The 25942-nt window shown below is 48.1% G+C and overlaps 8 protein-coding genes across 8 annotated transcripts; 4 read left to right on the top strand and 4 right to left on the bottom strand.

Moving 5' to 3' along the window:
- Window positions 1-969: 969 nt before the first annotated feature.
- Window positions 970-2008, top strand: HD556DRAFT_1447298 (UbiA prenyltransferase family; the record flags this gene model as incomplete). The annotated part of the gene is made up of 4 exons (XM_041307248.1): window positions 970-1071; window positions 1126-1510; window positions 1580-1899; window positions 1949-2008. 4 exons carry the CDS (start codon window positions 970-972, stop codon window positions 2006-2008), a joined length of 867 nt encoding a protein of 288 aa, XP_041156159.1.
- A 63-nt stretch (window positions 2009-2071) lies between these two features.
- Window positions 2072-4430, bottom strand: HD556DRAFT_1275681 (histidine phosphatase superfamily). The gene is made up of 8 exons (XM_041299227.1): window positions 4097-4430; window positions 3637-4039; window positions 3476-3586; window positions 3141-3420; window positions 3017-3092; window positions 2678-2911; window positions 2554-2627; window positions 2072-2500 (listed from the first exon to the last, which is right to left on the bottom strand). The coding sequence occupies exons 1-8, from the start codon at window positions 4266-4268 to the stop codon at window positions 2210-2212; spliced, it is 1641 nt and encodes a 546-aa protein (XP_041156158.1). The 5' UTR covers window positions 4269-4430; the 3' UTR covers window positions 2072-2209.
- A 362-nt stretch (window positions 4431-4792) lies between these two features.
- Window positions 4793-5947, top strand: HD556DRAFT_826965 (uncharacterized protein). Its single transcript, XM_041311754.1, has 4 exons — window positions 4793-4883; window positions 4936-5625; window positions 5675-5851; window positions 5905-5947. The coding sequence occupies exons 1-3, from the start codon at window positions 4880-4882 to the stop codon at window positions 5839-5841; spliced, it is 861 nt and encodes a 286-aa protein (XP_041156157.1). The 5' UTR covers window positions 4793-4879; the 3' UTR covers window positions 5842-5851; window positions 5905-5947.
- HD556DRAFT_826928 (amino acid/polyamine transporter I) lies at window positions 5817-8441 on the bottom strand. Its single transcript, XM_041311753.1, has 15 exons — window positions 8200-8441; window positions 8104-8150; window positions 7995-8049; window positions 7861-7941; window positions 7741-7807; window positions 7654-7686; window positions 7512-7602; window positions 7360-7461; window positions 7212-7303; window positions 7103-7165; window positions 6985-7055; window positions 6902-6938; window positions 6705-6852; window positions 6342-6654; window positions 5817-6293 (listed from the first exon to the last, which is right to left on the bottom strand). Exons 1-15 carry the CDS (start codon window positions 8305-8307, stop codon window positions 6000-6002), a joined length of 1602 nt encoding a protein of 533 aa, XP_041156156.1. The 5' UTR covers window positions 8308-8441; the 3' UTR covers window positions 5817-5999.
- Window positions 8442-9622: 1181 nt separating this feature from the next.
- HD556DRAFT_1447294 (NADH:flavin oxidoreductase/NADH oxidase) lies at window positions 9623-10918 on the top strand (the record flags this gene model as incomplete). Its single annotated transcript, XM_041307247.1, has 3 exons — window positions 9623-10316; window positions 10367-10647; window positions 10781-10918. 3 exons carry the CDS (start codon window positions 9623-9625, stop codon window positions 10916-10918), a joined length of 1113 nt encoding a protein of 370 aa, XP_041156155.1.
- A 371-nt stretch (window positions 10919-11289) lies between these two features.
- Window positions 11290-13676, top strand: HD556DRAFT_826893 (NADH:flavin oxidoreductase/NADH oxidase). The gene is made up of 6 exons (XM_041311752.1): window positions 11290-11524; window positions 11576-11695; window positions 11748-11929; window positions 11984-12718; window positions 12769-13049; window positions 13190-13676. Exons 2-6 carry the CDS (start codon window positions 11634-11636, stop codon window positions 13328-13330), a joined length of 1401 nt encoding a protein of 466 aa, XP_041156154.1. The 5' UTR covers window positions 11290-11524; window positions 11576-11633; the 3' UTR covers window positions 13331-13676.
- Window positions 13677-13754: 78 nt separating this feature from the next.
- HD556DRAFT_826845 (uncharacterized protein) lies at window positions 13755-18294 on the bottom strand. Its single transcript, XM_041311751.1, has 11 exons — window positions 18254-18294; window positions 18113-18194; window positions 17301-18015; window positions 17131-17235; window positions 16892-17074; window positions 16678-16830; window positions 16276-16623; window positions 16056-16218; window positions 15807-16003; window positions 15606-15750; window positions 13755-15553 (listed from the first exon to the last, which is right to left on the bottom strand). Exons 3-11 carry the CDS (start codon window positions 17796-17798, stop codon window positions 13896-13898), a joined length of 3450 nt encoding a protein of 1149 aa, XP_041156153.1. The 5' UTR covers window positions 17799-18015; window positions 18113-18194; window positions 18254-18294; the 3' UTR covers window positions 13755-13895.
- A 3024-nt stretch (window positions 18295-21318) lies between these two features.
- On the bottom strand, window positions 21319-25502 carry HD556DRAFT_1275673 (uncharacterized protein; the record flags this gene model as incomplete). Its single annotated transcript, XM_041299226.1, has 11 exons — window positions 25341-25502; window positions 24452-25287; window positions 24281-24385; window positions 24046-24228; window positions 23833-23985; window positions 23660-23767; window positions 23422-23604; window positions 23201-23363; window positions 22952-23148; window positions 22755-22899; window positions 21319-22702 (listed from the first exon to the last, which is right to left on the bottom strand). Coding segments are annotated over exons 2-11 (3288 nt in total), but the record flags the coding sequence as incomplete, so codon positions are not given.
- Window positions 25503-25942: the final 440 nt, after the last annotated feature.

Raw genomic sequence — 25942 nt, 5'->3', positions numbered from 1 at the left:
GGCAAATTCGGCATTGCAGGTTTTCGAGGTCCTATCATTACGTTCTTACGTTACACTAGGCACGTACCTACAATGTTTTCAGGAACTTTTTGAGCCGAGGACTTCAAGGCACTTCATCACTCACATTTTCGAAATTCGAAGTTACCTCCAAGTTATTTCGCTTCGGCTACATAGCCAGAAACAATTTGCATACAGATGGTAATGGAACGATCTACATAGAAACCTGTAGAAAGCTGTGCAAGGGAGGAAATATTCCGGTTTGTTATTCGACATGAATGTTCGGATCGGACAAAACCGAAGTGACTCCTACACGGTCACTGCGGGGACTGTGGTCGCCGCTTCTTGATGATCCCGACATGTAAGTTAAGTTACAAGTACAGTTGACATCCATATCGTAACAATGCATGAACATTTGCAGTCCCGACAGTACTAATCACCAAATTGCCTTTCACTTCCGCACATGATGCAACCTCTTTCATCATCCGTCTCAGGCTGGGTCCATATTTGGCTTCCTGCACCTGTGCTTGTGCATTCTTAGATCCATTCAACTGAAAGGATCACGGAGCTAATTTGGCTACCAGGCCCGTGTGCTTGCCACAGATCGGTGTTTCCTCGACAATGCAAAACATTCCCATCATCCCATGTGAAAGTGGTATGTTGATGATTTCGATACTCGATGATATATTGCTTGAGATACCAACATTTAATAGATCTGTTCACAGGTTCATTGATGCTGTGAACAGCACACCTTGAGGTCGGGAATACTTTTGTGTCTCCCGGAAGTTGAGGTCACCTTTTGACCGAAGTCGAAAGAAGGGTAGGTTTGCAGGGTTACCGCCACTGCCACACGCATTCCGGTGAACTTTTATGTCAGTTAGTATTTAGTAATGTTATGTTTTTTTTTCACAGCACGTCGGGCTATAAAACTGTGGGCTGCTGGCTCAATAATGAGCAAACAATCAGACCAGCATGTTGTCTCAAGCTCTGGATAGCGGTCGCCGTATCCGCAGGCACATCATGACATCATTCTTGTTCACAAAGTCCGATGTGTTGACAGTTCTTATCCCAATCGTGCGTTTCCCTACATGTTGCTTGCATATCCCTTGACCTCGCTTTGTGCAACAGACCCTATCTACCTTCGCAACTGCTCCCCATCCCGATGTAACTCGCGTGCCGGACATCATCATATGGATATGGCTGCACCTCCTGAAACATGATATATATAACCAGATGCTGGATCCAGAGGAGGACCGGAAAAACAAGCCTCATCGACCTATCCCTTCTGGTCGTATAAATGTCCAAAATGCGGCGGATGTGCGCTGGCTGCTAGTGCCAGTCTGCCTGATATTTTCTGCGATGTATGGCATCAAGGTTCTTGCTTGCAGCGCTTGTCTAGAAGCCCTCAGCATTTGGTACAATGAGTTTGGTGGCGATAGGACTTGGCTTTCGAAGAACCTATTGACGGCCATCGCATATACAATTCTTGAATTAGGTACAACCATCGTACTTGGTACGTGGACTGTTCCAGAAGTCATAAGCAAGCTTGATCGTTGACTTGGATTTATATTTCAATAACCAGGATCTAGTATGGACAACATTTTGGCACGTGCAGCCGCCTTCAACTTTGTAATGTTTGCAACGACGATTCACGCGCAAGATTTTAAAGATGAGGAGGGAGATCTATTGGCAGGAAGACGCACTCTTGTCACTTTGTTCCCTACCTTTGCACGCATGTCCATGACGATTGGCATCCCACTTTGGTCACTCTGCCTTAGCAGACTTTGGGAGGTAGATATTTTCTGTTCTCTCGCATTCATGGCGTACGGAACTATTGTCGGGGCGAGATTCATGGTTTATAGGACCGCGAGTGCGCACAAACAGTCGTGCAAACTATATAGCGTCAGTGATCTCGAGTTGGAAAATTCTATCTACTGACTCGTGATTTTAGCTCTGGTTTGCCCTTGTGCACATACTCCCCGGTTATTGGCGATTTTTCTACAGCACTTGAAATTGGAAGCCCAGTGCAAGTCGACACAGGTAGCAATATATTACGAAGAACATACTTACAATAATGGACTAGATTATGTACTACATTTCGATGTCTTTGTGTAAAGGGCATTTCTATGTAAGCCTGGAGCTTACCACGTGATAAAGGCGTTCTGCATACTCTTTCGTTTCATGGGTAGTTGAGCGCTCAGCGCTCATCCTTTTAACTGGGGTATCTTCCATCGATGATATTGTTGGGATTGGGCATGGTATAATTGGCGAAGCAATCATGCGCAAAGTCGATCTGCCCAATTCGTTCATGCATCCCGCTGATGAAGCTGGGCAGTGCGCAGAGACCGTTTGAATCTTCCGTGCAGCCATGAATACCCGTCAGTGGCACTACAGCGTCGTTCAGAAGGAACCGGATATGAGTTGGTTCCTCTGAAGCTGGGCAACTCAGCACCTGAGCTACAAGCTGGCTGGAAAAAGGTGCAATCTGGCTAGAAATGTAAGACTGATGTGACTGGTCAGAAATAGAGACAAGCGGTGGTCTATGAGACTGCGTACACGGTGAGGGGGTATGTGGTCGGTTGGCAGAGGACCAGTTGCAGCTAGACTAGTAAAGTTCAGAGCAGTGACGACTGAGCCCTTCCGTCAGTAGTCTTGTATTGGAAAAGAAGTGGCAACATACCACTTGCAATGCCTACGCCGTGGGTAAAATCCACGTATATAGGTTGATCAAGAGGGAATGTGATGTTGCTCGAGTCAAGAGTGCCGTTGGTGCTGCTATTCCAGACATTGATGGGAGTGTGAGTGAGACGCGACACTAGTTCCTGAACATAGCCAAGGCCCTGCGCTGCTCCTGTTGGATTGCCTGGTCCACATGTGTACCAGAAATCTTTGTTCACAATCAAGTCATTAGTCACTCAGGCTGCAAGTTTACCACTCAATGTGCTCACCGAGATCTGCAAACAGAGATCACCGCCGAGCTCAGCAAGGCAAACAGCAAGGATCATTTGAGGGAACATACCAGCGTAATACTCGTATCCTTCCCATTCTTCCTCAGTGAAAAGGTCGCAAAACTTGGAATATCCGAGGGCCACGGTCTGCAGGAAGTCAGAAATCCATAAAGACCGCGTAAAGGATGAGGTTACCTCCAAGGCGCACAGTTCCTGCATGCCAACCAATAGTGAAATGGTCAAATTAACTCCTTGGATCATTGGTTGCAAGCGCCTTCGAGCATCTTGGAGATAAGCATTCGCCCATTTACTAGACTGAGTGTCACCAAAGTTACCGATATCCTCCGAATTGGCATTGGGGCAGGCTTCACAAGGAGCGAGGGTGTTGTTGAAGTTATTCTCCTGAATGATGATCTCTTGGTGATAGTCGGTCTCGTAAGTTCTGACATCAAAAAAGCCTGCAGCAAAGGTCAGGCTACCGGTAGCATTATTAGGCACAGCGCACGCAGAAACATGAATGAATTACTCACGCGGCATCCACCATGCGATCTATAGAAGTAGTGCGGAATACAGGGAGGTGGTCCGTGAACGCATTAAGCAACTCGCCATATCTGTAGCGGAAGGCAACCCCATTGCTAAACCTGATGAAGGGAAGCGTTAGTGGAAGTATCGTAAAGGAGAACGAACGTACATCGATTCACGGCCGAAAGGGGTCAAGCTAGTCGTGGCCAACTTATATGTCCAGGTGGCCAAGAATTTTAAATCACCAGTGACACTCAAGGCTTTTTTCGATGTAGCAGCATGAATTTCAGAAGCGAACTGAGAAGGTCCAGGCTCGTCGGAAGCTGGATAGCGGGCGCCGTGGCGCATCAAGAGATGCACACCATTGAGGCCACACCGTTCTGGGATGACGGGGGATGCATCAGGAAGACCAAATGACTCCACGGAGTACATGGGCGCGAAGTTGCCCCAGTGACGCATCACATTGAAAGTGGTGTCTGCGCCGTCTGCCGAATTGGGCCTCGACAAGGGAAATACGCCTTCGACCTTAGAGAACGGGACTGCAGTGACAATGGCCGCAGGTTCAGCACCAGCTGATTTTATTATTCAAGTTATGAGAACACAGGAATCAACATTATCATGACACTGACTAGGCGATGGACCTGCATAACCGACTTGAGATGCATCCGGGAAGTAAGTGTCAACAGCAGTGTTGGTGGCACCGGGAGGAGGATAAGAATTAACGACGGTTGATCCTGCGTAACTGGATGCTGACTCTGCGGTGCAGAATGGCAGAGCAAGCAGCAGAACGATGGCAAGCATGGCTTGATAAGTTAGAGAGGTCAGTAAGATTCCATACTTTATAGCAAATGTAAGCGATCATTATAAGTTTGATTCCGAACAGAATGCGAGAACAGGCCGAGGGGGGACGGAGCCTTGTTGGGTGACGAAATGACAACCTGGCATCACGTTATTGAAGCTTCAAGTGACTCTTATAATTAGTAACGAGTGTAGTATGCACAGCTGTACCTTACGTGTTTGTATACTACGCTAATCTTGAATTCATGATATAGTTTATGGTACGTGTTATTAATGTTATCGATTGATGCATCGATGAGGCTCAGCAAAAGACCCATAATTTTCGCTTGTCAAAGAGAAGTTTGATGCTTACGGTGAGCAACGACGTGATTGGTGGAACAGATTTTTTCGTAATATCGAACCATTACTAATGACGAGCTTCAAGCTGACTAGCGCTACTACTAGCGCTGACTATTTGTGCAAGTTGATACGGTCACGTGAATGAATTACTCTGACGCGTCAGAGGGCCAAGTTAATTGATGAGTGCGAGAGTCACCTACTTTGACTGGGTCTTGACAACAGCTTTTTTGAGTTAGGCCTCAACAGCCAACCTTCAAATCCCACTTGAGAACTCTATGGGTGAGCTCACTACTTTATTCGCGAGGCTCTCCCCTGGGCTCACCGTATGAAGCGCCTACAAGCTCTCACAGCTCAGGCTACCGGAGAGCACCAAGGCTGTCAAATTACGACATACAATGCCAGAATCACGAGTTGTCAAAGAAGCCTCGTCAGCATCCTCGTCACGGCCATATGGCTGACACTATTGAAAGCTGCGAACCCCAGTATCACAAGAGGGAGCAGTATACAGCAAGCCCGGAGCCCGGGGAGTGTCAAGAGCAAAGTCTTAGCAGTGTCTATATGCAACAGGAAACGCTGGAAGGTTCCAGCCAATTCTCGGACGTATCTGATCCCATAGGCCCCAATTTTTCCAAAGCTCTGGCGGAGGGTACAGCCATGAACTCACTCCATCAGCAACAGCCGGTAATAATCCCTGCGCAGATGTCCAGCACTCTCGGCTCAGATGTGGCAAATCAAGGAACGCCACTAAATCTCGCTAAGCTGCACCCATCTCTTCCCAACCGTCCAGTCTGTGCCGAGCCACCTCCCCGAATTGTTTCGACCACCGTAGCATCATCGCTGCGCGAGAAGTCACGATCAACCTCCAATAATCATGCAACATCCCGACTCACGCGCGATCTTTGGGATACTCGGCGGGAAATGACTGCCTTACAAGTACGCGAAACCGAGCTTGTAGCTTCATTGCGCCGTTTAGATGCTCCTCGCCACATCCTCGAGTCTCGACCAGTGCAAAAATTCTCAGGTGACTAGTTCTGAGCTGCATCCGGCCTTCGTTTAATATGATAATGCAGAGCTTGACGTTCGTCTCGCTGAAGTAGAGAACGAAATACGGCGAGAAAGATATAAGCGCCTTCAAGCCGAGCGAGGTCTCAATGAGATTGAGACGGAGAGGAGGGGTCCGTTTGTCGTTCCAGCTCTGTTTCGAGCGTTCTTGATGATTTCTGAGATGGATGGATAATCTCTCAGAGGTTCGTGTTAGCCGTGGGGCGCTTACTGAAGCTAACGCTACGTATTTTCGAAGGCTTCGAGTGACTGGGGACTAAAGCAGGGAAAATCCGTGTTACAACAACTACAATACTGCTCGATAATACCATTGACTAATATCTAGAACTAGACTCATGCGTCCACGATCAAGACATCTAGTCCTTGCTCTTTCCCCGTCTTCTCTGACGCCGATTCATCATCTTGCCCTTTGTCAGCTGATGCTATATTTGATACAGGTCCATCGAACCAGTGTACTCCTCCATATACCGGGCAGTAATACCAGAAAATAGCAAGGGACATGAAGCCACCTAGGACGACCACTGTATAGTTCATCTCTTGCACATTAGTCTGTGGGGTCGTGGGAAAGAAGAAAACGATATTCATGAAGACCATCCATAACACTGCGATTGCTGCGACGGGAAAGCTCTGCAAGAGACATGAGTATAAGCCCACATCAATTGCTTTCTGACCCACAAATTTCCCGAGATTAAATGGACCAGGTTTGAAATCATTCTTGAATGCGAAACGGGTCACGATCGGTGTGATGTAAGATACGTATGACGAGGTCACTCCGAGGGTAAAGATCGCGTTGATAGCTTGTGTGCTCGCGAATGCCAGAAGACCCATCGCAAGAGCGAGAAAAGCATCGAGCCAAACAGTATTGACTGGCGTTCTTGTGTAGCTATTGATTCGGTAAAAATATCGCGAGAAGGGTAGACCACCGTCACGAGCAAATGCGAACGTCTGGCGGGAACCAACAAGCAGACAGCTCGATCCCATCATATATCTGTTCATCTTTCAGAGCAGTATGGGAAGACTATTGTCAGGAGAACACACTGTGCCACGATGACGAGAGACCAGAGGGCTAATGCTCCTTTTTGCCCAAAAGAGTTGTAAAATATCTGCGCCATAGGTTGACCAATCGGACTGTTCAAGATGCCTTCGAGGTCACTACCCATGCAAAATGCAAGGGAGACATTGATGCCTGGAAGCCATTAGATTCGTAACAATACATTTGGCAACGTGACACGCACCCCAGCCAAGGGCTGCAGATATTGCAATAGAGCCGACCTGCTTGCATTAGTATTATAGCTACAGTATTTCTAGTCTCGCTCACAATGGCCCATGGTATGGCGGTAGTAGCATTGGATGCTTCCTCACTCATGTGCACGCTTGAATCATAACCACCTGTTGCACTGTCAAATAAAATGCGAGCGACAAAGGATAGACCAAACCTATCGTCCAGAGAGGCGCCAATAGACTCAATATGAACGCAAATCCAGATGGCCAACCGTTAACTGAGAGCGATTATCAGATGAGATGACAGTAGTAAATGTTACATACAGTTAGTAAAGTCCCCGAGTGCATAGCTAGCGCTGTTTCTGAATTCTGATGGCGTTGCGATTGGAAGCGCGATAATGACCACAAAGCAGAGGCTGCCTCGTGCAGTGAACTTGAAGGAACTAGGGTAAAGTGGAAATACAACACCTACCATACGTTCAGAAGGATGTAAAGTCTTTGAAGTCTTGCTAGGATTTGCGTCCCGAGGCTCACGAGGACAGCATGAGACAACACCAATGCTGCAAATATACCACTGCGACGGATCAGAGAAACTGGCACCTAGACAAGACATGAAGAACTCACTAGATCTGCGCATTGGTTGTCACATATACTTGATTAGATGCGATGCTAACTGCCGCTGTGATTTGGACCGCGCATGCCCAATCCACTGAGGCTAGTTTTGTAATTCAATAAACATTTTTTCATGGCACATGGAGTTCCTCACCAAGTCCTGCGATAGACGTGATCGTATTAGCATCTGCATAATACTTTGTGTCAGCGATACAAGTTTGAAAGGAAATATCATACTTACACCCAACTATCCAAGAGAGAAAATTCCGGCAACGAGGGGAAGCAAGTGAATGGGTCCAATAATAGAGCTGGACATTTATGAGAGGTCTGTTCTGTATCGGTGACGGGATGATGTACATACTCCACCTGAGGTTGGTGCCGCAGACGCAAGTTCCGCCATGGCCAGCCCGATACACATGATAAAGGCGCTGGCAAATACCCACTGTATGACGGAATGAGTACGGTATCCGAGACTTCTGATATGTAAAGCATTACACCCCAAACCATCGCAAGAGGACCACCATTGGGCATGACATTGAAGAGCACGGACCTGAAGAACGGTGTGTCAGTGAAAAATTCGTCTCGGTAGAATCACACATCATACGCAATGGATGGAAGGAGCCCCACGATGCTGAACGCAACACCAAAGACCTGTGCAAGAACGTTGTCAAGGATGCCCAACGCTCTGATAAGGACCCACCTCTAGTGGGGTAAACTGCCTCCGAAACTCCTGCTTGTATCCTAAGCCGGCAAGAATTGCTTCATCTCTAGTGTGTCCCGAGCGCGGACCCGAACTTGTGGAAACCATTAGGACTGGCGAGAACACTCAATCAGCGACAGAGTGCAACTGTCGAACTGAACGTAGATAATAGATCTGATTTTATATGACACCGGGGAGATAAGTACAAATACAAAGTTCCAGGAACGGACATTACTTATATGTAGCTCAAAATTATTGAGTACGTATTAGACCTCAACGAGGCTGCGAGCTCATATGGGAGCTGGTGGCAGACCTTTTGAGGCCCAGCGAACGTACAGATAAAGCGTGAGAGGGGAGCGAGCGTGCAAAGATAATGTCAACGCAGAGTTCCTGGCTTGATATGCAAACACACTAGTGATTGTGCAGGAACAGAGGAAGGACTTGAACCCGTCCATTTGGGAACTTGATGGTTCCAGTATTTAAATTTTAGTATGCTTCTTTCATTCAAGTCATGTGTACGACTCACCTTATATGGCGCGTGATCACTATTAATGAATAGTGGTCCATGATGTACTAGTCCATGTGGTGCATGGGTCCGACTTCTATGTACTTCTTTCTTCCGCTGAGAATGTAGCTTACCAGTGAGAGGGTCGCATAGGACCTGAGATACTGCTACAGTATGATGAGCTGTTGCGCATGGAAGCAATGATAACCGCATTTGAGAAGGATGCACTGCCAAGTGAATGGATGGGCAGTTAAAGTGGCCTTATCAGCTAGAATGATTCGACAATGTCATCATGGTGAGTTGTCATGTCAGTATACGATAGCGATACAAAGGGTATTGTTCCTCACACATAATATCCAAGTATGATCGAAACCACATCAGATCCATTCCTTAAAAGTTTCACCTGTGCGTTAATATCATACGGACTGCTGGTTCGGCAAGAGCACACCAAAAAACTGTCTATAGAACAACCAGGGATGTTGATGGTGAGAATTATTGAATCAGCTGGTCTTCTGTCGCGATAAGTCGGATCCTGGGGGACTTAAGGCTATTTAGAATCCTTGGCTGAGCAATTTTTCCGTAGACAGATTGCCACTTGTCGGATGACATCCATAATTTTGTCAAGTATCGTTAGTTAAAAATAACTTGACTTTGTTTCAAACTCAGTTTTGCAGGTCACCTCGGATATCAGCGCTTCAGCGCTAGCGCTCAGTTGTCAAAGTGTTATCGGTGCGAGAGTCCTGTCACGCGAACCGAGCTCATCCCATGTACAATCATATTCTGTAGGTGCCAGCAGGGTGCATCTCCCCACGTTTTGTCCAAAGGTTTCCTCATGCGGCAGACCCAATCCAACAGCCCGAGTATATCATCTCCTGATATGCCCCAAGATCGCCCTTACGCACCTTCACCAGGCCCACGATGACGCCCACACTCTTTACGCCCATCCAAGTGGGTCACATGAGACTAAGCCACCGTATAGTCCTCGCCCCCCTCACCCGTGTTCGTGCCTACCCCACCCACATCCCTGGGCCCCATGCAGCCACCTACTATGCGCAACGTGCATCCCTCCCGGGAACATTCCTCATATCCGAAGCGACCTTCGTCTCCCAAGCTGCTGGTGGGAGGGACTTCGTCCCAGGGATCTATACCCAAGAACATGTAGAAGGATGGAAAAGGGTCACTGATGCCGTACATGAGAAGGGTAGCTTCATATTTTGCCAGCTGTGGGCACTCGGAAGGGCTGCAGTCCCAGAAGCCCTCGTCAAAGAGAATAACTCCCCGCTTGTATCTGCCTCTTCTATCCCACTTTCCATCCGTCCTACCGCGGTCCCGCACGCACTCACAGAACCAGAGATAAAATCATACATTGCCAGCTTCGTTACTGGTGCCAGGAACGCTATCGCAGCAGGCTTCGATGGCGTCGAAATCCATGGTGCAAACGGATATCTCATCGATCAGTTTTTGCAAGAGGTGAGCAACACCCGGGAGGATGGATGGGGCGGGAGTATCGAGAAGAGAGCAAGATTTGCGATAGAGGTTGTTGATGCGCTTGTCAAAGAAATTGGTGCTGAGAGGGTCGGTATCAGATTAAGTCCATGGAGTCCATTTCAAGGTGCATTCTGTCTCTGTTCCTTATTTTATACTGTACCAAAATTCACGCAGACATGGGCCTCCCCGATCCAAAACCACAATTCTCCTACCTTGTAAATGAGCTCAAGAAGTACGACCTCGCCTACCTCCACGTCATTGAGCCACGTATCAGCGCAGGCACTGATGTGGATGCGCCATTACATAGTAACAACGATTTCCTGCGCGAGATATGGTGCAAAGAGGGAAAGAATGGGGTGTTTATCAGTGCGGGTGGGTACACACGACAGACTGCAATCGAGACAGCGCAGGAGCATGGGGGCATGATAGCATTTGGCAGGTTGTACATTCCAAATGTAAGTCCTTCTGTCCATGTTCGATCTTCTTTGTCCATTGTCCTTGCCCATCGTGTGTGCTGACGGCTTCCTCTTCCCACGCCTGGGCCGATCTTTTTCATACTCTGCCTCTATTGCCACATTCTTTCAACAGCCCGATCTCCCTGCCCGACTCATACATGACCTACCGCTTGCTAAGCCTGACCGTGCAACATTCTACCTCGCCGGCGATCTCACTGAGAAGGCCTACACCGACTTCCCAGCGGCATATGTACCAACAGAGCTGAAGTAGTGAAGGCGCAGATAATGAAGGTGAGCATTTCTGAATCGCCAAGATTGGGAGGTGGTTTGTAGGGGAGATGAAGATCATTCGAGGATAGCCATAGACTTGCCTCCGAGATGCAGTGCTGCATGATGTAGGCTATGACACAGTGATATCATACCCTGTGCGTAAGTTGTGAGCCATTCTTGCCTCCCGAGGTACGCATGGGGTATGAATTTCTTTTGACAGCGGCTGTGTTAAGTCGGTTGCTTACGATGAACTGATCTTGTTTTCCCGTGCTCAATCGCATATAGGGTTACACTAGTACTGATTTTCAAAAGATGGGTATGCAGACTCAGACGGTTGGGAATCTTTGATCAACCCATGAATGTCCAATTGAGAACTGCTGACTTCGACACATGTAACCTCGTTACCATGTAAACATTTCGATTCGAGAAATTTTGGGCGTTTGGGACGCAGGTGCTTACGCACTGTCTTTCAACTTGGTATAGGATATCCAGGAGGGACACCTCTTATCAGTATCCAATCGCTCGATATACAATCTTACTCGTCTTCAGCTGGTACGTAGACCATGTTGACCCTGGCTCACCTTCACTGTGTGGGGCAAGAAATTCAGTGAGTCTTCCTGTTTCCTGACACGATGCATTTTAACTTAATGCCGTGCAGGTGATATCTCGCAGGCCAACACACTGTTGTGCTGAATTCTGTCACAGCAGCGATTGGAATGCTGGATAAGGAAAGCTCTGTATACTCAGACCGTCTATTCTTCCAATGGCCAGTGAACCTGTTAGCTACTTTAGCTTCTATTCACCGTTTTCGCTGATACGTTTACATTCAGAGCATCTACCGGGTGTATATGCTCGCGCGAACTGGGCTCAGAACAAATTGTGCAAGATGGCTGGTCCATAGGATATTTAAATCTAACCAGGAGTCACGTTCAAACTTCACGTGATGTGTCGCAGGTGGTAGAGTGCGTCGACGCATCTTTAGCTGGGAAGGTTTTCTCATGGCGGCCGACTGGTATACAACATTCCACGCCTGTCAACAATGCCCGAGTACTTATACTTCGCACAGACCTAAGACCACCCTTGCGCACCTCGCTCACCAGGTTCACGATGATGCCCACACTCTTTACGCCCATCCAAGTAGGTCACATGAGAGTAAGTCACCGTATAGTCCTCGCCCCCCTCACCCGTGTTCGTGCCTACCCCACGCACACCCCCGGGCCCCATGCAGCCACCTACTATGCGCAACGTGCATCCCTCCCGGGAACATTCCTCATCTCCGAAGCGACCTTCGTCTCCCAAGCTGCTGGTGGGAGGGACTTCGTCCCAGGGATCTATACCCAGGAACATGTAGAAGGATGGAAAAGGGTCACTGATGCCGTACACGAGAAGGGTAGTTTCATATTTTGCCAGCTGTGGGCACCCGGAAGGGCTGCAATCCCAGAAGCCCTCGTCAAAGAGAATAACTCCCCGCTTGTATCTGCCTCTTCTATCCCACTTTCCACCCGTCCTACTGCGGTCCCGCACGCACTCACAGAACCAGAGATAAAATCATACATTGCCAGCTTCGCTACTGGTGCTAGGAACGCTATCGCAGCAGGCTTCGATGGCGTCGAAATACATGGTGCAAACGGATACCTCGTCGACCAGTTCTTGCAAGAGGTGAGCAACACCCGGGAGGATGGATGGGGCGGGAGTATCGAGAAGAGAGCAAGATTTGCGATAGAGGTCGTGGATGCGCTTGTTAAGGAAGTTGGCGCTGAGAAGGTCAGTATCAGATTAAGTCCATGGAGTCCGTTTCAAGGTGCGTATTGTCTCTGTTCCTCATTTTATGCTGGACCAACATCTATGCAGACATGGGCCTCCCTGATCCCAAACCACAATTCTCCTACCTCGTAAACGAGCTCAGGAAGTACGACCTCGCCTATCTTCATGTCACAGAGCCACGTGTCGGTGGAACCATTGATGTGAATGCACCACCGCAGAGTAGCAACAATTTCCTGCGTGAGATATGGTGCAAGGAGGGAAAGAACGGGGTGCTTATCAGTGCGGGTGGGTACACACGACAGAACGCAATCGAGACAGCACAGGAGCATGGGGACATGATAGCATTTGGCAGATTGTACATTCCGAATGTAAGTCTTTTGTCCATGTTCGATCTTCTTCGCCCATTATCTTTGCCCATGTGTGCTGACAACTTTCTCTTCCTGCGCCTGGGCCAATGTTTTTCATATTCTATCTCTATCGCTAACTACTTTCCACGCTCTTCCAATAGCCTGACCTCCCTGCACGACTTATACACGACCTGCCGCTTGCCAAGCCCGACCGTGCAACATTCTACCTTGCTGGCGATGTCACTGAGAAGGGATATACTGATTTCCCAGCGGCAGACGTACAGGTAGAACAGAAGTCATGAATGGGATTTCTTTTACGACCAACATAGTGGAGGTGAGCGTCTCTAAACAATAATCAAGATCAGGAGGTACGTTGTGAGATCTGGAGGAGACGTGTTGAACTTCACAGCTTTCACATATTTTTATGAATGAGTGCATGAGCTTACGCGTTGGTCTAGTACCTATACGATGAACTTGGGTTACCAAGGATGCGGTGCCACTTAGTTTCAGGCAGTTGTACCACCATTCCGCTTCATCAAATGTAGTCCGACTGCGGTGGGGCACTTCTGTAGTTAGATCGAAGTGTGTATTGCTATCATTTCACCTCACAATGCCCCTTGAGAGACAATACCAGACAAACTGTATGAAGTTGACCGACCGTTGAACGTGGCCATTGTTGTTCTGTTCGATGCAGCATATATCATCCCCACACGCAGCATCACGACATTATGAATCTAGAGATAGACGGTCAATTGCATCTGGAGTTGAAGAGACAGCATTCGGAGATGTGCATGTTTACATCGTGAATCGTGCATAGTGATCTAGTGTAGCATTGACAATCTTCGTGCTTGGAGATACACTGCAAAACTACAATATCTCTAGCGTCCTGATGTCCATCGTGTCGTCAATAGAAGCCACGTCTTTGACCTTGGCAATGATAAGGTGGTCCGAAGCAACTCTCGTATACTCCCCACCACGCTGTTGCGCTAGCAAAAGCGCACCAAAAGGTTGTCCAAGGCGAACAACCAACCTCAACTCTCGCAAGCGAGCCTCCGAATCAGCCAGCTTAGAGTCTACAAGAGAATCACGGACAGATCCGTCAGTTCGAGAGACAGGCTCAGTCCAATCGTCCATATCCTGTGCATCATCTGCAAAATCGGGCTCTGCAAAGTCAGGCAGCCCAAGATCATGACGGTTCCATGGACGGACAAGTAAAAATGTCTGCTGAGTGGGACGTGTTGGCGAGAACTGAATCAGCTTGTCTTCGGAGGTGATCAGTAGGTCTTGAAGACCATCTGTCTTGATGTCATAAGTGAAACATATCTCCGGGTCTGGACCACGCCTCCGCCTCAGTTCAGTGATGGGAAATGCAATGCACGGTAGCTGCAGTCTAGAATGTGCGAAACGAGGTGCACTGAGGTTGTCAAGGAGGGTATACAGTTTCGATGTCAACTCCGCCGACACAGTATTTCGCAACATGGAGACAGACATGTTCATCTCATCTTCGGGCAGAGATGATAACATGCACGGTGGAGCTTTGTATGATGTGATGTCAGCTGGGAGACAGCTATTGAACTCGGATGCTTTTCCGATCCAGTCAAGGGGAGTGATGTCGCCTGAATGCGCAATGATCTCCTGCAAGAGTCGTCCGAGCGCGTTTTGTCTCTTCTCGCCATAGATTACAGGGAGGTGGACGTGGAAGATGCCAAATAGTGAATACGCAATGTCTTCTTGCAAAGTCGTGACACGGCTGGATGCCCATTGAAGTTTCTCTCGGGCGCCTCTCATGCCCGGGCGGAAGGCAATGAGGGCTTGTGCATCTATGCCTGTTGAGTCCTCCAACTCCTGCATAATAGCGATAGACATCTTGTGGTTGGGAGAGTGATCATTGAGATACAAGGTCCAATCTGCTCGATAAAAGAGAACAGTGTTAGGAGCGAGGAATTCCTGCACTGTCCACCCTCGTGTGTTCCAGGTACTATTTGCGAGTGCCCCAGGTTCTGACGAAGGCAGAACATCTGCTAGATAGACGATTGTGAGCGCTGAGTGGCGATACCAGACGAACATGGAGTTGACTGATTCTTGGAGTTCAAAATTGTTGCTCTGGTCGATGCAGCATGTATCGCTCCACGCCCAGCGATACCCCGCATCACAGGCGGTTTTGCAGAAGGTCTGCAGCTTCACTACAGTTCCGACTGGAGCCAAGCCGTACACGTCCTTGTCCTGAATATTGTGCAGTCGTAATTCCTTGCTCTCCCACCTATGAGATAACATGACCCAACTGAAATACTCCACGACTTTCGCCTTGATGAGTTCCGTTTGGAGGGTTGCATGAGCTATCAACGATGACAAGAATTTTTTGTATTCTCCGCTTTTGATAAAGGTGTTGATTTGTGTTTGTCTATCACACAAACGCCCGGTGAAAGTGTTGACGAGACGAAGTGGGGCATTTTCTAGTTGAATATTGACAGCTCTTTGAATGGCGTCATGTGCTTCGGATGGACTGACATATTGCTGACGCAACTCTGCAGGATGGATTAGCTAACTTCTAGTTGACACAGGGTACTCAGTGCTTACCTCGTATCTGCGGGTCAATTGCATTGTCCAACTTGGAAAGCATGATTTCGAACGCCTTAATCGCTTCACCGTAGCGGAGTACTTCATGAAGCACTGCATACTTCAGTTTGTACCCAGTATAAGACGAAGGGTTCAGTTCAATGACCTGTGCATCGGTAGTATCAGTACACCTGCTCGACAAATGAATATTGGCATCTGTACCTTTTCTGCATCATCAAGGGCTTCTTCATAGAGGCTTCGTTTCAAATTTGCCTCACTTCGGTGCGCAAAAAGAGACTCGCATGAAGAGTCTAGCCCTATCCCTGCTGAATATAGTTTGATAGCCATCTCAAAATTGCTTGCAGTAACAGCATCGTTTCCCTTTGTGACACAACGTGAAGTGCATTTGTGCTTGAAGGCTGACGGACACGAAAATTAGTCTCGATTTTCAAATTGTCCACAACCACTCACCGGCAGACCATTCGAGGCAACTGGGCTTCGCAGCCTCGCCAATCACGCGCATCGTGTACTGATAAGATTCAGCTGCCTCGATCACACGATCAGCGTAGAGAAACGCTTCGCAGCGTCTTTGGTTGGCGGTCTGCCATAACGCACCCAAGTCCCAGCCGAAAAACTGTGCACGTGATCGATCAGTGCCAAGGGTGTCCTCTGAGGCTTCATAGTGACGTACCTCCGTAAACGTACCCATGAAGCCATCCAGTCTACGCCCAGGTTCATCCGAAGTAGGTTCATGAGGTGTCGGACGTAGGAATATATTGGCGTTCGCAGTGATAACGGCCGTGAGTTGATCTGCGGCTTCGCTGTAGCGCCCATCCTCAAAAACGATTATTGCACGCTGCATGCGTAAATATAACTGACAAGTATATTCTGAAATGAGACAACCTGTGGGGTCTGACATAGGACTCACATCGACAATGTGGCATTGATTTGTCTCTGAGGACTGACGAGTAGAGGCAGGTAGATCTTGAACCCGTCTTATCGCCTCGTCGTGGTGACTTGAGTTGAAAAGCGCTGTGGCCTGGTTGAAATCTTAGTATGAGAATTATGCTATTAAAAATAGTGAAGTAAGTACCTTAATTAGTAAAATTTCTATATTCATTCGATTGTGCTTTGAAAATGAGAGAGCAAGATCAAAAGCCTCCACGGCATCCCAAAGTTGTTGCTTGCCGCAGAGGGCAATACCTTTAGAGATATATCCCTTTAATGAGGGTTGAATGGCAATGGACTATATCACGAAGAGTTGCCTGTCATCAATAGCGTTATAATCGGGACTCAGGAGTTCTTACTGCCATTGCATCTTGAAGCGCATTCTCCCAGTCAAAACGTCGCGCCCTCACAACCGAGCGACCGCAGTAGGAGTGGTAATTATCGCGGTCTGCGTTGATCTCCTTGGTCAGCAGCTCTTCAGAGAAATGTAAGTCCTGAGCCATCCGTGCATCGCGAACCACAGTATTTGTAGGGGCCAGAATCTGCATAGAACACGTTCGAATTCAGTATACGCATCGAGGTCAAACAAACAACTTACGTTGAGTGATGAAGAACTGTCAGGCCCTTGGTGACTTTCCTGGGAATGATTGTTTGTGCCACCGTGATCGCTAGATAGCTCGTTGTTGGTATCGTGACCGAGGGGCTGTATGGTGCCATAGCCAAGAACAATGTGAATTGAGCAAACAGAGAAAAAGGGAGAGAGCGTACATGTGTCTCACTGAGAGTAAAAACTTGATGTCTCGGCGTTTCTTTATCGTCCTTGATCCTTTCCACCTGCAAGCTGCGTCCAATTTCGACCCGCATCTCGACGGATTTGTAGATATCCTCTGGACCACCCGGATAATCGACGCCAAGCTGTACAATATCGCCATCTTTGAGCTGATATGATGTGCTCTCAGAGCCTGCAGGACTTAGGCGGATATCATTGAGGAAAGTGCCTGATGACGATCTGGTGTCTTTGATATAAATATTGCCGTTGTCTGACCAGATCTCTGCATGGATGCGAGAGAGTACACGGGTGTTGAAGGCAATTTTGTTTGTGGATTGGGCGTTTAGAATTGAGTGACCTGGGAAGCGACCAATGCGGATGGGGGTGTCGCCGTCTGTGAGGTCGCGGAAGATTGGCTCGAAATAGAAGGTATGGTTGGAATCGACGTGTGGGACTAGACAGATGCGGTGGGTGAGGGGGACTGAGGCACTGGACATGGAGGAGGAAACATTGCCAATGGGTGCAGTGCGTGACGATTGGGCGGCTGGTGGTCCTGAGGAGGTTGGTCCTGCATTGAGTGGTGGACTAGTCTGGACAGTGCCTGGGGCAGAATAATATGCCTGTCGGGAAGGAGGACTTGGATGAGCCTGGGTCACGGTTAGCTCGCTGAGAGGTAAGCCAGAAGTGACTGGTTCGGGTGAATTCGAGGTTTCTCTTCGGCGTCCACGCAGAAAGGAACCCAAAATGGTCATGGTTGACAGTAGAGGTTCAGGTTATGGGGAATCATTCAGAACATACTACTTATAATTACCATCTTGCTCAGCCTTCGGACCCAGTTCTTGCTTTTGGTTATAAGTAGCTTCACACCTCCCACTAACTGTCAAACGCTGTCGCTAGACTTTATAACATGAGCCCTGAATCGATCACTTGAGTCTGACTGAATACTACTTGCCTTGTTTCTTGTCGATCATCGAAAGGGATGCCGTATCAGTTCTAAAAGGTCGTTTCGTCAATTCTGACTTGACCTATAACAGTTTCTCCTTTGAAACCTTCTCACTTTAAATTTCAAAGTCTGTGAGAACTCAAGGACATTACTAACCCGTACCCACCCGGTTCAAGTTAGAGCATTATCGCAGGGATACGTGTCAACCCGTGGCCCAACCCTGTAATACTTTTCGTTAAACACTAGCAATATTTCAAGTTTCTACACTGCCTGCCGCTGTCGCAGGAAATAACACAGGCAATGGACAGAGGGTGGCCCATCTGATGTAAGTAGGATAGCTGGTAGGTACATACGCATGCGAGAATGTAGGTCATCTTCAGTGGACTCTACCGCACAGGAACCACCTGGCGAGGACTGTCAAACACTTTGTCTCCGGAACAAGTTCAGCATCTAGTGGCGAATGTTCGCCAGTCATTGCAGAAGCATTATTTGTTGTGGTCCGCATGCTTGCTGAGGCTGCTCCAGTAGTAATGTTGGACATCCCCACTGCGCTGGCGTCAGTTCTTGGGACACCAGCATTAGATGCGTGGACGTTTTTGCGAGGAGGATGTGATGGCCGTACTAAATGCCTTTTTCCACTAATAGCATTCGCATTGCGCTACAGGTGAATCAATGAATAACAGAGGGATACAAGATCATCAGAGAAGACATACATATTTACCCCGTGTGGCAAAGATATCCACAACAGCGATCTTACGAGTGCGTGGAGTAGGACTCTGAGAAGTAGAGGAGCGAAATGAGAGACTATTGATGAGTTATTTCATGCGGGAACCTTCGGCATAACGCTGTGATGTTGTTGGAACAGTGCGAGTATTGCGTTGAGGTTGGGAGCGCATGTTAAACTGGAAGCAGGGTAAGACGAGCAGGCTATGATGAATCTACTACAACATGAAGTCTTACATCATCGAAAAAGCCCAAAGGGATTCCAGCACGTTTTGGTCGAAACTTTCCAGTAGCAGTGATGTCAGTGACAGTGTAGAAGGACGAGTGTGAAAGCGTACGTCTGGTTTGGAAGACCGAGCGCGCTGCCGATCCTGCATGTCACCAGAAGTCAGTATATATGCGGGTGCGTCTGAGAAATCTAGAAACCTTGTGCACGGACTGTATGATAGGTTAGTATGAAACATAGCACAACATGAGAATTTGCTCGCCTGCTTAAATTCTTCTGACTCAGCCCGATCAACCTCCCATATGCGAACGAGTCTATCAACACAACCAGTCGCGATGAACTGGCTGTCCTCGGAAAAAGTGACGCAATACAGTGCATCAGGGTATTCAAGTGGCTCGCCAAAAGGTTCTAATGTGGTCAGGTCGAAGAATCGTGTTGTTTTGTCGCTTGACGCAGTAGCGAATTTCGTGCCATCAGGAGCAATGGCCAATGACTGGAGAAGATCAGTGTGCGCATCAAATTGTTTGATGATTTCTCCCGTGGCAGCGTGAGAGATTCGAATGTCGTTGAAACTCCCACTGATGAGATGGAGACCATCTAGAGTGAACGCGATCAGCCATGCCCGCTGTTCTATCTTCAGTAATTCTTCTCCGCTCGTTGAGTCCCATAATATGATATGTGTTTCGAAGACTTTTGTCGTCAGAGCAGGTGACGAGGAGGCGGGTACCAGGAATGAAAGCATTGCCTCTCACCCAGTCTTCATGACCCTTGAGCGTCATTTCGGCCTGAAGTGCCTTCTTTCGAGCAAGAGGTGTAAGAGCTTGTGGAGATACAGCGTGATTTGACATTGGATCTAATTTTTGTTATCGATGAGCAGGAATATGGCACGGGAGGGGAGCAGATACTTACATGCGCTATAATGGCAGGTTGGTGGGGAGCGATAAGGAACTGTGCCACTTCATCTTATCGCAGTGGCGCAAGGCGCCTATCGTTTCGGGAGAATGACCAGAATACAACGATAAAGTTGTTGGTAACTGACATTCAAGCTGCCCGCAGAGATGTTGCGCAGGACATACCATGGGATAATGCCCTTGTGAAGAGCAGGGTACGATTCTCGTTAGGTCAAGTACTGATGATGTTCATGCCGGGAAGGGCAACTTTGAATAACTTTCGTCTGTCATAAGCACTTCTAGTGGGAACCGCAATCCCATGTCCTCTTGAACGAAGATAAACTCTCGTCTGTATCTTCCCACTTTATAACACCCGCTCTATTCTGGCCCCATATGCCTTTACCGACCCAGAAATAAAACCATACCTTGCAAGTTTTGCTGACGCTGCAACTTGAAGGAACTCCAATTCTGGCAACATAGAAATCAGTACAAACATATACCTCATCAACCAGTCCTTGCAAGCCGCGAGTAATGCTCGAGAGGAACGACTGGGGTGCCAGATGATCGAGCGAGGTTCAATTTTGTAACTCCTTGTTTGCAATTCAGGTTGTGGATGTGTTTTTCAAAGAGGACGGCGCTGACTGACACCTCGTGCAATTTGCCTCATGATGCGCTCCACAAGGTGCGTCCGAATGATTGTATGGTAGTACTGTCCGGTCGTGCTGATATGTGATCCGAGTCTTCTCAGTTCTGCACTGTGTGGGAAATTGTATATTTCGAATCTATTGTTGTTCTGTTCGATGCAACACGCAGCATCACGACATTATGAAACTAGAGATAGACGGTCAATTGCATCTGGAGTTGAAGAGACAGAATTCGGAGATGTACATGTTTACATCGTGAATCGTGCATAATGATCTAGTGTAACATCGGCAATCTTCGTGCTTGGAGATACACAAAACTACAATATCTCTAGCGTCCTAATGTCCATCGTGTCGTCAATAGAAGCCATGTCCTTGACCTTGGCAATGATAAGGTGGTCCGAAGCAACTCTCGTATACTCCCCACCACGCTGTTGCGCTAGCAAAAGCGCACCAAAAGGTTGTCCAAGGCGAACAACCAACCTCAACTCTCGCAAGCGAGCCTCCGAATCAGCCAGCTTAGAGTCTACAAGAGAACCACGGTCAGATCCGTCTGTTCGAGAGACAGGCTCAGTCCAATCGTCTACATCCTGTGCATCATCTGCAAAATCGGGCTCCGCAAAGTCAGGCAGCCCAAGATCATGACGGTTCCATGGACGGACAAGTAAAAATGTCTGCTGAATTGGCCGTGTCGGCGAGAACTGAATCAACTTGTCTTTGGAGGTGATTAGTAGGTCTTGAAGACCATCTGCCTTGATGTCATAAGTGAAATATGTCTCCGGGTCTGGACCACGCCTCCGCCTGAGTTCAGTGATTGGAAATACGATGCAAGGTAGCTGCAGTCTGGACTGTGCGAAACGAGGAGCACTGAGGTTTTCAAGGAGGGTATACAGTTTCGAAGTCAACTCCGCCGACACAGTGTTTCGCAACATGGAGACAGACATGTTCATCTCATCTTCGGGCAGAGATGATAACATGCACGGTGGAGCTTTGTATGATGTGATGTCAGCTGGGAGACAGCTATTGAACTCGGATGCTTTTCCGATCCAGTCAAGGGGAGTGATGTCACCTGAATGCGCAATGATCTCCTGCAAGAGTCGTCCGAGCGCGTTTTGTCTCTTCTCGCCATAGATTACAGGGAGGTGGACGTGGAAGATACCGAATAGTGAATATGCAATGTCTTCTTGCAAAGTCGTGACACGGCTGGATGCCCATTGAAGTTTCTCTCGGGCGCCTCTCATGCCCGGGCGGAAGGCAATGAGGGCTTGTGCATCTATGCCTGTTGAGTCCTCCAACTCCTGCATAATAGCGATAGACATCTTGTGGTTGGGAGAGTGATCATTGAGATACAAGGTCCAATCTGCTCGATAAAAGCGAACAGTGTGAGGAGCAAGGAATTCCTGCACAGTCCACCCCCGAGTGTTCCAAGTGCTATTTGCGAGTGCCCCGGGTTCCGACCAAGGCAGAACATCTGCCAGGTAGATAATTGTGAGCGCTGAGTGGCCGTACCAGACGAACATGGAGTTGACTGATTCTTGAAGTTCAAAATTGTTGCTCTGGTCGATGCAACATGTATCGCTCCACGCCCAGCGATACCCCGCATCACGAGCAGTTTTGCAGAAGGTTTGCAGCTTTAATACGGTTCCGAGTGAAGCTAAGGTGTACACGTCCTTGTCCTGAATGTCGTGCAGCCGCGGCTCCTTACTCTCCCACCTATGCGATAACATGACCCAACTGAAATATTCCGTGACTATGGCCTTGATGAGCTCCGTTTGGAGGGTTGCATGCGCCATCAATGATGACAAGACTTCTTTGTACTTTTCGCTTTTAATGAAGGTGTTGATTTGAGTTTGTCTATCACACAAACGCCCAGTGAAGGTGTTGACGAGACGAAGTGGGGCATTTTCTAGTTGAATATTGACAGCTCTTTGAATGGCGTCATGTGCTTCGGATGGACTGACATATTGCTGACGCAACTCTGGAGAATGGATTAGCCATCTTCTATTCGACGCAAGGTACGCGGTGCTTACCTCGTATCTCCGGGTCAATTGCGTTGTCCAACTTCAAAAGCATGATTTTTAACGCCTCGATCGCTTCATCGTAGCGTTGTAATTCATGAAGCACTGCATACTTCAATTTGTACCCAGTATAAGACGAAGGGTTCAGTTCAATGACCTGTGCATCGCTCGTATCAGCACTTGAGCTCGACAATAAACATCACCCGCACCTTTTCTGCATCATCAAGGGCCTCTGTATAGAGCCTTCGGGTCAAATTTGCCTTACTTCTGCGCGCAAAAAGAGACTCGCATGAAGAGTCCAGGCTTATCCCTACTGAATACAGTTCAACAGCCATTTCATAATTGCTCGCAGTAACAGCTTCGTCCCCCTTTGTGACACAACGTGAAGTACACTTGTGCTTGAAGGCTGAAGGACACTAAAATGAGTCTCAATTTTCAGATTGCCTACAACCACTCACCGGCAGACCATTCGTGGTGGATGGGCTTCACAGCCTCGCTAATCATGAGCATCATATACTGATGAGGCCCAGCCGCTTCAATCACACGATCAGCGCAGAGAAACGCTTCACAACGTCTTTGGTTGGCGGTCTGCCATAACAAACCGAAGTCCCAGCCGAACAACTGTGCATGCATATGATCAATGAGTGGAGATATCCTCTGAGGCTTCGTGGTGACGTACCTCCGTGAACGTACCCACGTACCTATCCAAGTTATGCATGTGTTCACCCGGTATAGGCTCATAAAGTGTTGGACGTAGGAACCTGTCGGCGATAGTAGTAATGCCAGCCGTAAGTTTATCAGCGGCTTCGCTGTAGTGCCCACCCTCGAAAACAATCATTGCATGTTGCACATGAAGATATGACTGGCGAGTATATTCAAAATGAAAAAAAAATTGTGAGGTCTGACGTAGGACTCACATCGACTACGCTGCACTGAAGTGTCTCTGAGGACTGACAAGCGGCGGCTAAATCTTGAACCCGTCGTATCGCTTCATTGTGGCGACTTGAGTTGAAAAGCGCAATAGCCTGGTGAAAATTACATTGGAGTCTTAGTATAACAAACACGCTATCAAAAATAACGAAGAGAGTACCTTAATTAGTAAGATCTCGACAGTCATTCGATTGTCATTTGAAAATGAGAGAGCAAGATCAAAAGCTTCCATGGCATCCCAAAGTTGTTGCTTGCCGCAGAGGGCAATGCCTTTAGAAATATAGCCTTTTAACGAGGGTTGGATGGCAATGGACTATATCGCCAAGAAGACCTGTCATCAATAGTGTCATGATCCGGACCCAGGAGTTCTCACTATGAGTGCATCTTGAAGCGCATTGTCCCACTTGAAACGTCGCGCCCTCATAACCGAGCGACCGCCAAAGACGTGGTGATTATTGTGGTCTGCGTCGATCTCCTTCGTCAGCAGCTTTTCAGCGGTACATAAGTCCTGGGCCATCCATGCATCATGGCCCGCAGTATTTGTAAGAGTCGGAATCTGCATCAAGTATGTTCACATTCAGTATACGCATCGAAGCCAAACAACTTACGATGAATGACGAACAACTGCCGGGCTCTTGGAGACTTTCCTGGGAATGAGTGTTTGTGCCGCCGTGATCGCTAGATAGCTCATTGTTGGCAACATGACTGTAGGGCTGTATGTCACCGTCGAGAATGACTTGAATGTGGATTGAATAGACAAGGGAAAAGGGATAGCGTACCTGTGTGAAATCGCGTCCGATTTCGATCCGTATCCTGACGGATTTATAGATATCCTCCACACCGCCCTGATAATCGACGCCGAGCTGTACGAAATCACCATCTTTGAGCTGATATGGTGCGCTCCCAGAGCCTGGACAATTTATGTGGACATGATTGAGGAAAGTGCCTGATGACGATTTGGTGTCCTTGATGTAAATCTTGCCGTTGTCTGACCAAATTTCTGCATGGAGGCGAGAGAGTACACGCGTGTCAAAGGTAATTTCGTTCGTGGATCGGGCGTCTGAAGCGGAATGACCTGAGAAGCGACCAATGCGAACGGGGGTCTCGCCGTCTATGAGGTCGCGGAAGATTGGCTCGAAATGGAAGATGTGGTTAGAATCAAGGTACGGGACCAGGCAGATGCGGTGGGTGAGGAGGGGTGTGGCAATGGAGGAGGGAACATCGTTGATGGATATAGTGCGTGACAATTCGGTGGCTGGGTGTCCTGAGGAGGTGAGTCCTGCTTTGAATGATGGGCTAATCTGGACAGTGCCTGGAGCAGAATGATATCGCTGTCGCGAAGGAGGATGTGGGGTTAACTCGCGAGGAGGTAGGCCGGAAGTGACTAGTTCAGGAGAATTTGAGGTTTTTCTTCGGCGTCCGCGCAGAAAGGAACCCCAAATGGTCATGGTTGATGGTAGAGGTCATGGAGAATCATTCAGCTGAATGTCGGTACTTAGCATTATTTATAATCACCATCCTGAGCATGCAGTGCCCTGAAAGCGAATGGCAGCCTGGCTTCGGGCCTGGTTCAACTATAGCTTTTACTTCTCCCACCATCTGTCAAACGCTGTCCCTAGACTTTGTATCAGAAAATCAATGGCTGGTCTTATACTGATTACTACTTGCCTCGTTTCTTGTCGATCATTGATGATCAGACATACTCAGTAATTTTCGCTTGCCATGAGCGGAACTGCGACCTTTCGGTGAACAAAGATAACCCCGTGTCATGATCTTTCCTCTTTAGGACACCCGTCAAGCTTGAGTGCTTCAGGTCCCGCCGGGCCCCTGTTCCGGCCCAGCGACCTAAGTGGTGGAGGACGAATGAGGCCTCAGTGAGGCCTGAGGTCTTTTAACTTAAATTTAGGTGATAAGGTGCGAGATATGCCTCATTCTGATATACACGACCCTGGTGCAATTTCAAACGACGTATCAAATATATTCCTGTCCTGATATCGTATAAGAACTCAGATCACGGTGGCTAGTCGTCACTCAAGCTGTGATCGAAATATGTGGTGGACAATAGATAGGCGAGTATAATAGGCAGAGGTTTACAATGGAGCCAGGATGTCATAAACTTGCTGAGGCAAACTCGCAAGCTAATTACAGGGTATGATCTCATTAGGGGCTACTGAAATGATTACGCTTAGGTCTGATTCTTCATCTCTTGCCACCATGAACGTCTCTGGTCCCTCGCGACTGCGTGGTCCACGTCCGGTCCCTAGTTCAAG

This window comes from Suillus plorans, assembly GCF_016647745.1.
Source record: "Suillus plorans strain S12 chromosome Unknown HD556scaffold_62, whole genome shotgun sequence".
NCBI lineage: Eukaryota > Fungi > Basidiomycota > Agaricomycetes > Boletales > Suillaceae > Suillus > Suillus plorans.
Note: the sequence above shows the minus strand (reverse complement) of the source record. Positions and strands in the feature narration are given on the sequence as shown.

Bases quoted from the DNA above. Each gene is read 5' to 3' on its own strand.
- HD556DRAFT_1275681 (XM_041299227.1), bottom strand. From the start codon at position 4,268: ATGCTTGCCATCGTTCTGCTGCTTGCTCTGCCATTCTGCACCGCAGAG. The intron at 2,912-3,016 runs GTATGTTCCCTC...TTGCAGCCTGAG, and splicing joins AGGATACGAGTATTACGCTG to TGACTAATGACTTGATTGTG. The intron at 2,501-2,553 runs GTACGCAGTCTC...CAGTCACATCAG, and splicing joins ACCACATACCCCCTCACCGT to TCTTACATTTCTAGCCAGAT.
- HD556DRAFT_826965 (XM_041311754.1), top strand. The intron at 5,626-5,674 runs GTGACTAGTTCT...ATGATAATGCAG, and splicing joins ACCAGTGCAAAAATTCTCAG to AGCTTGACGTTCGTCTCGCT.
- HD556DRAFT_826928 (XM_041311753.1), bottom strand. From the start codon at position 8,307: ATGGTTTCCACAAGTTCGGGTCCGCGCTCGGGACACACTAGAGATGAA. The intron at 8,151-8,199 runs GTGGGTCCTTAT...GTTCTTGCACAG, and splicing joins GGCAGTTTACCCCACTAGAG to GTCTTTGGTGTTGCGTTCAG. The intron at 7,942-7,994 runs GTAATGCTTTAC...TCCGTCATACAG, and splicing joins CTCTTGCGATGGTTTGGGGT to TGGGTATTTGCCAGCGCCTT.
- HD556DRAFT_826893 (XM_041311752.1), top strand. From the start codon at position 11,634: ATGCTGGATAAGGAAAGCTCTGTATACTCAGACCGTCTATTCTTCCAA. The intron at 12,719-12,768 runs GTGCGTATTGTC...ACATCTATGCAG, and splicing joins TCCATGGAGTCCGTTTCAAG to ACATGGGCCTCCCTGATCCC. The intron at 13,050-13,189 runs GTAAGTCTTTTG...CTCTTCCAATAG, and splicing joins GCAGATTGTACATTCCGAAT to CCTGACCTCCCTGCACGACT.
- HD556DRAFT_826845 (XM_041311751.1), bottom strand. From the start codon at position 17,798: ATGTCCAGTGCCTCAGTCCCCCTCACCCACCGCATCTGTCTAGTCCCA. The intron at 16,219-16,275 runs GTACGTCACTAT...TCACGTGCACAG, and splicing joins TCATGGGTACGTTTACGGAG to TTTTTCGGCTGGGACTTGGG. The intron at 15,751-15,806 runs GTACAGATGCCA...ACCGATGCACAG, and splicing joins CCCTTGATGATGCAGAAAAG to GTCATTGAACTGAACCCTTC.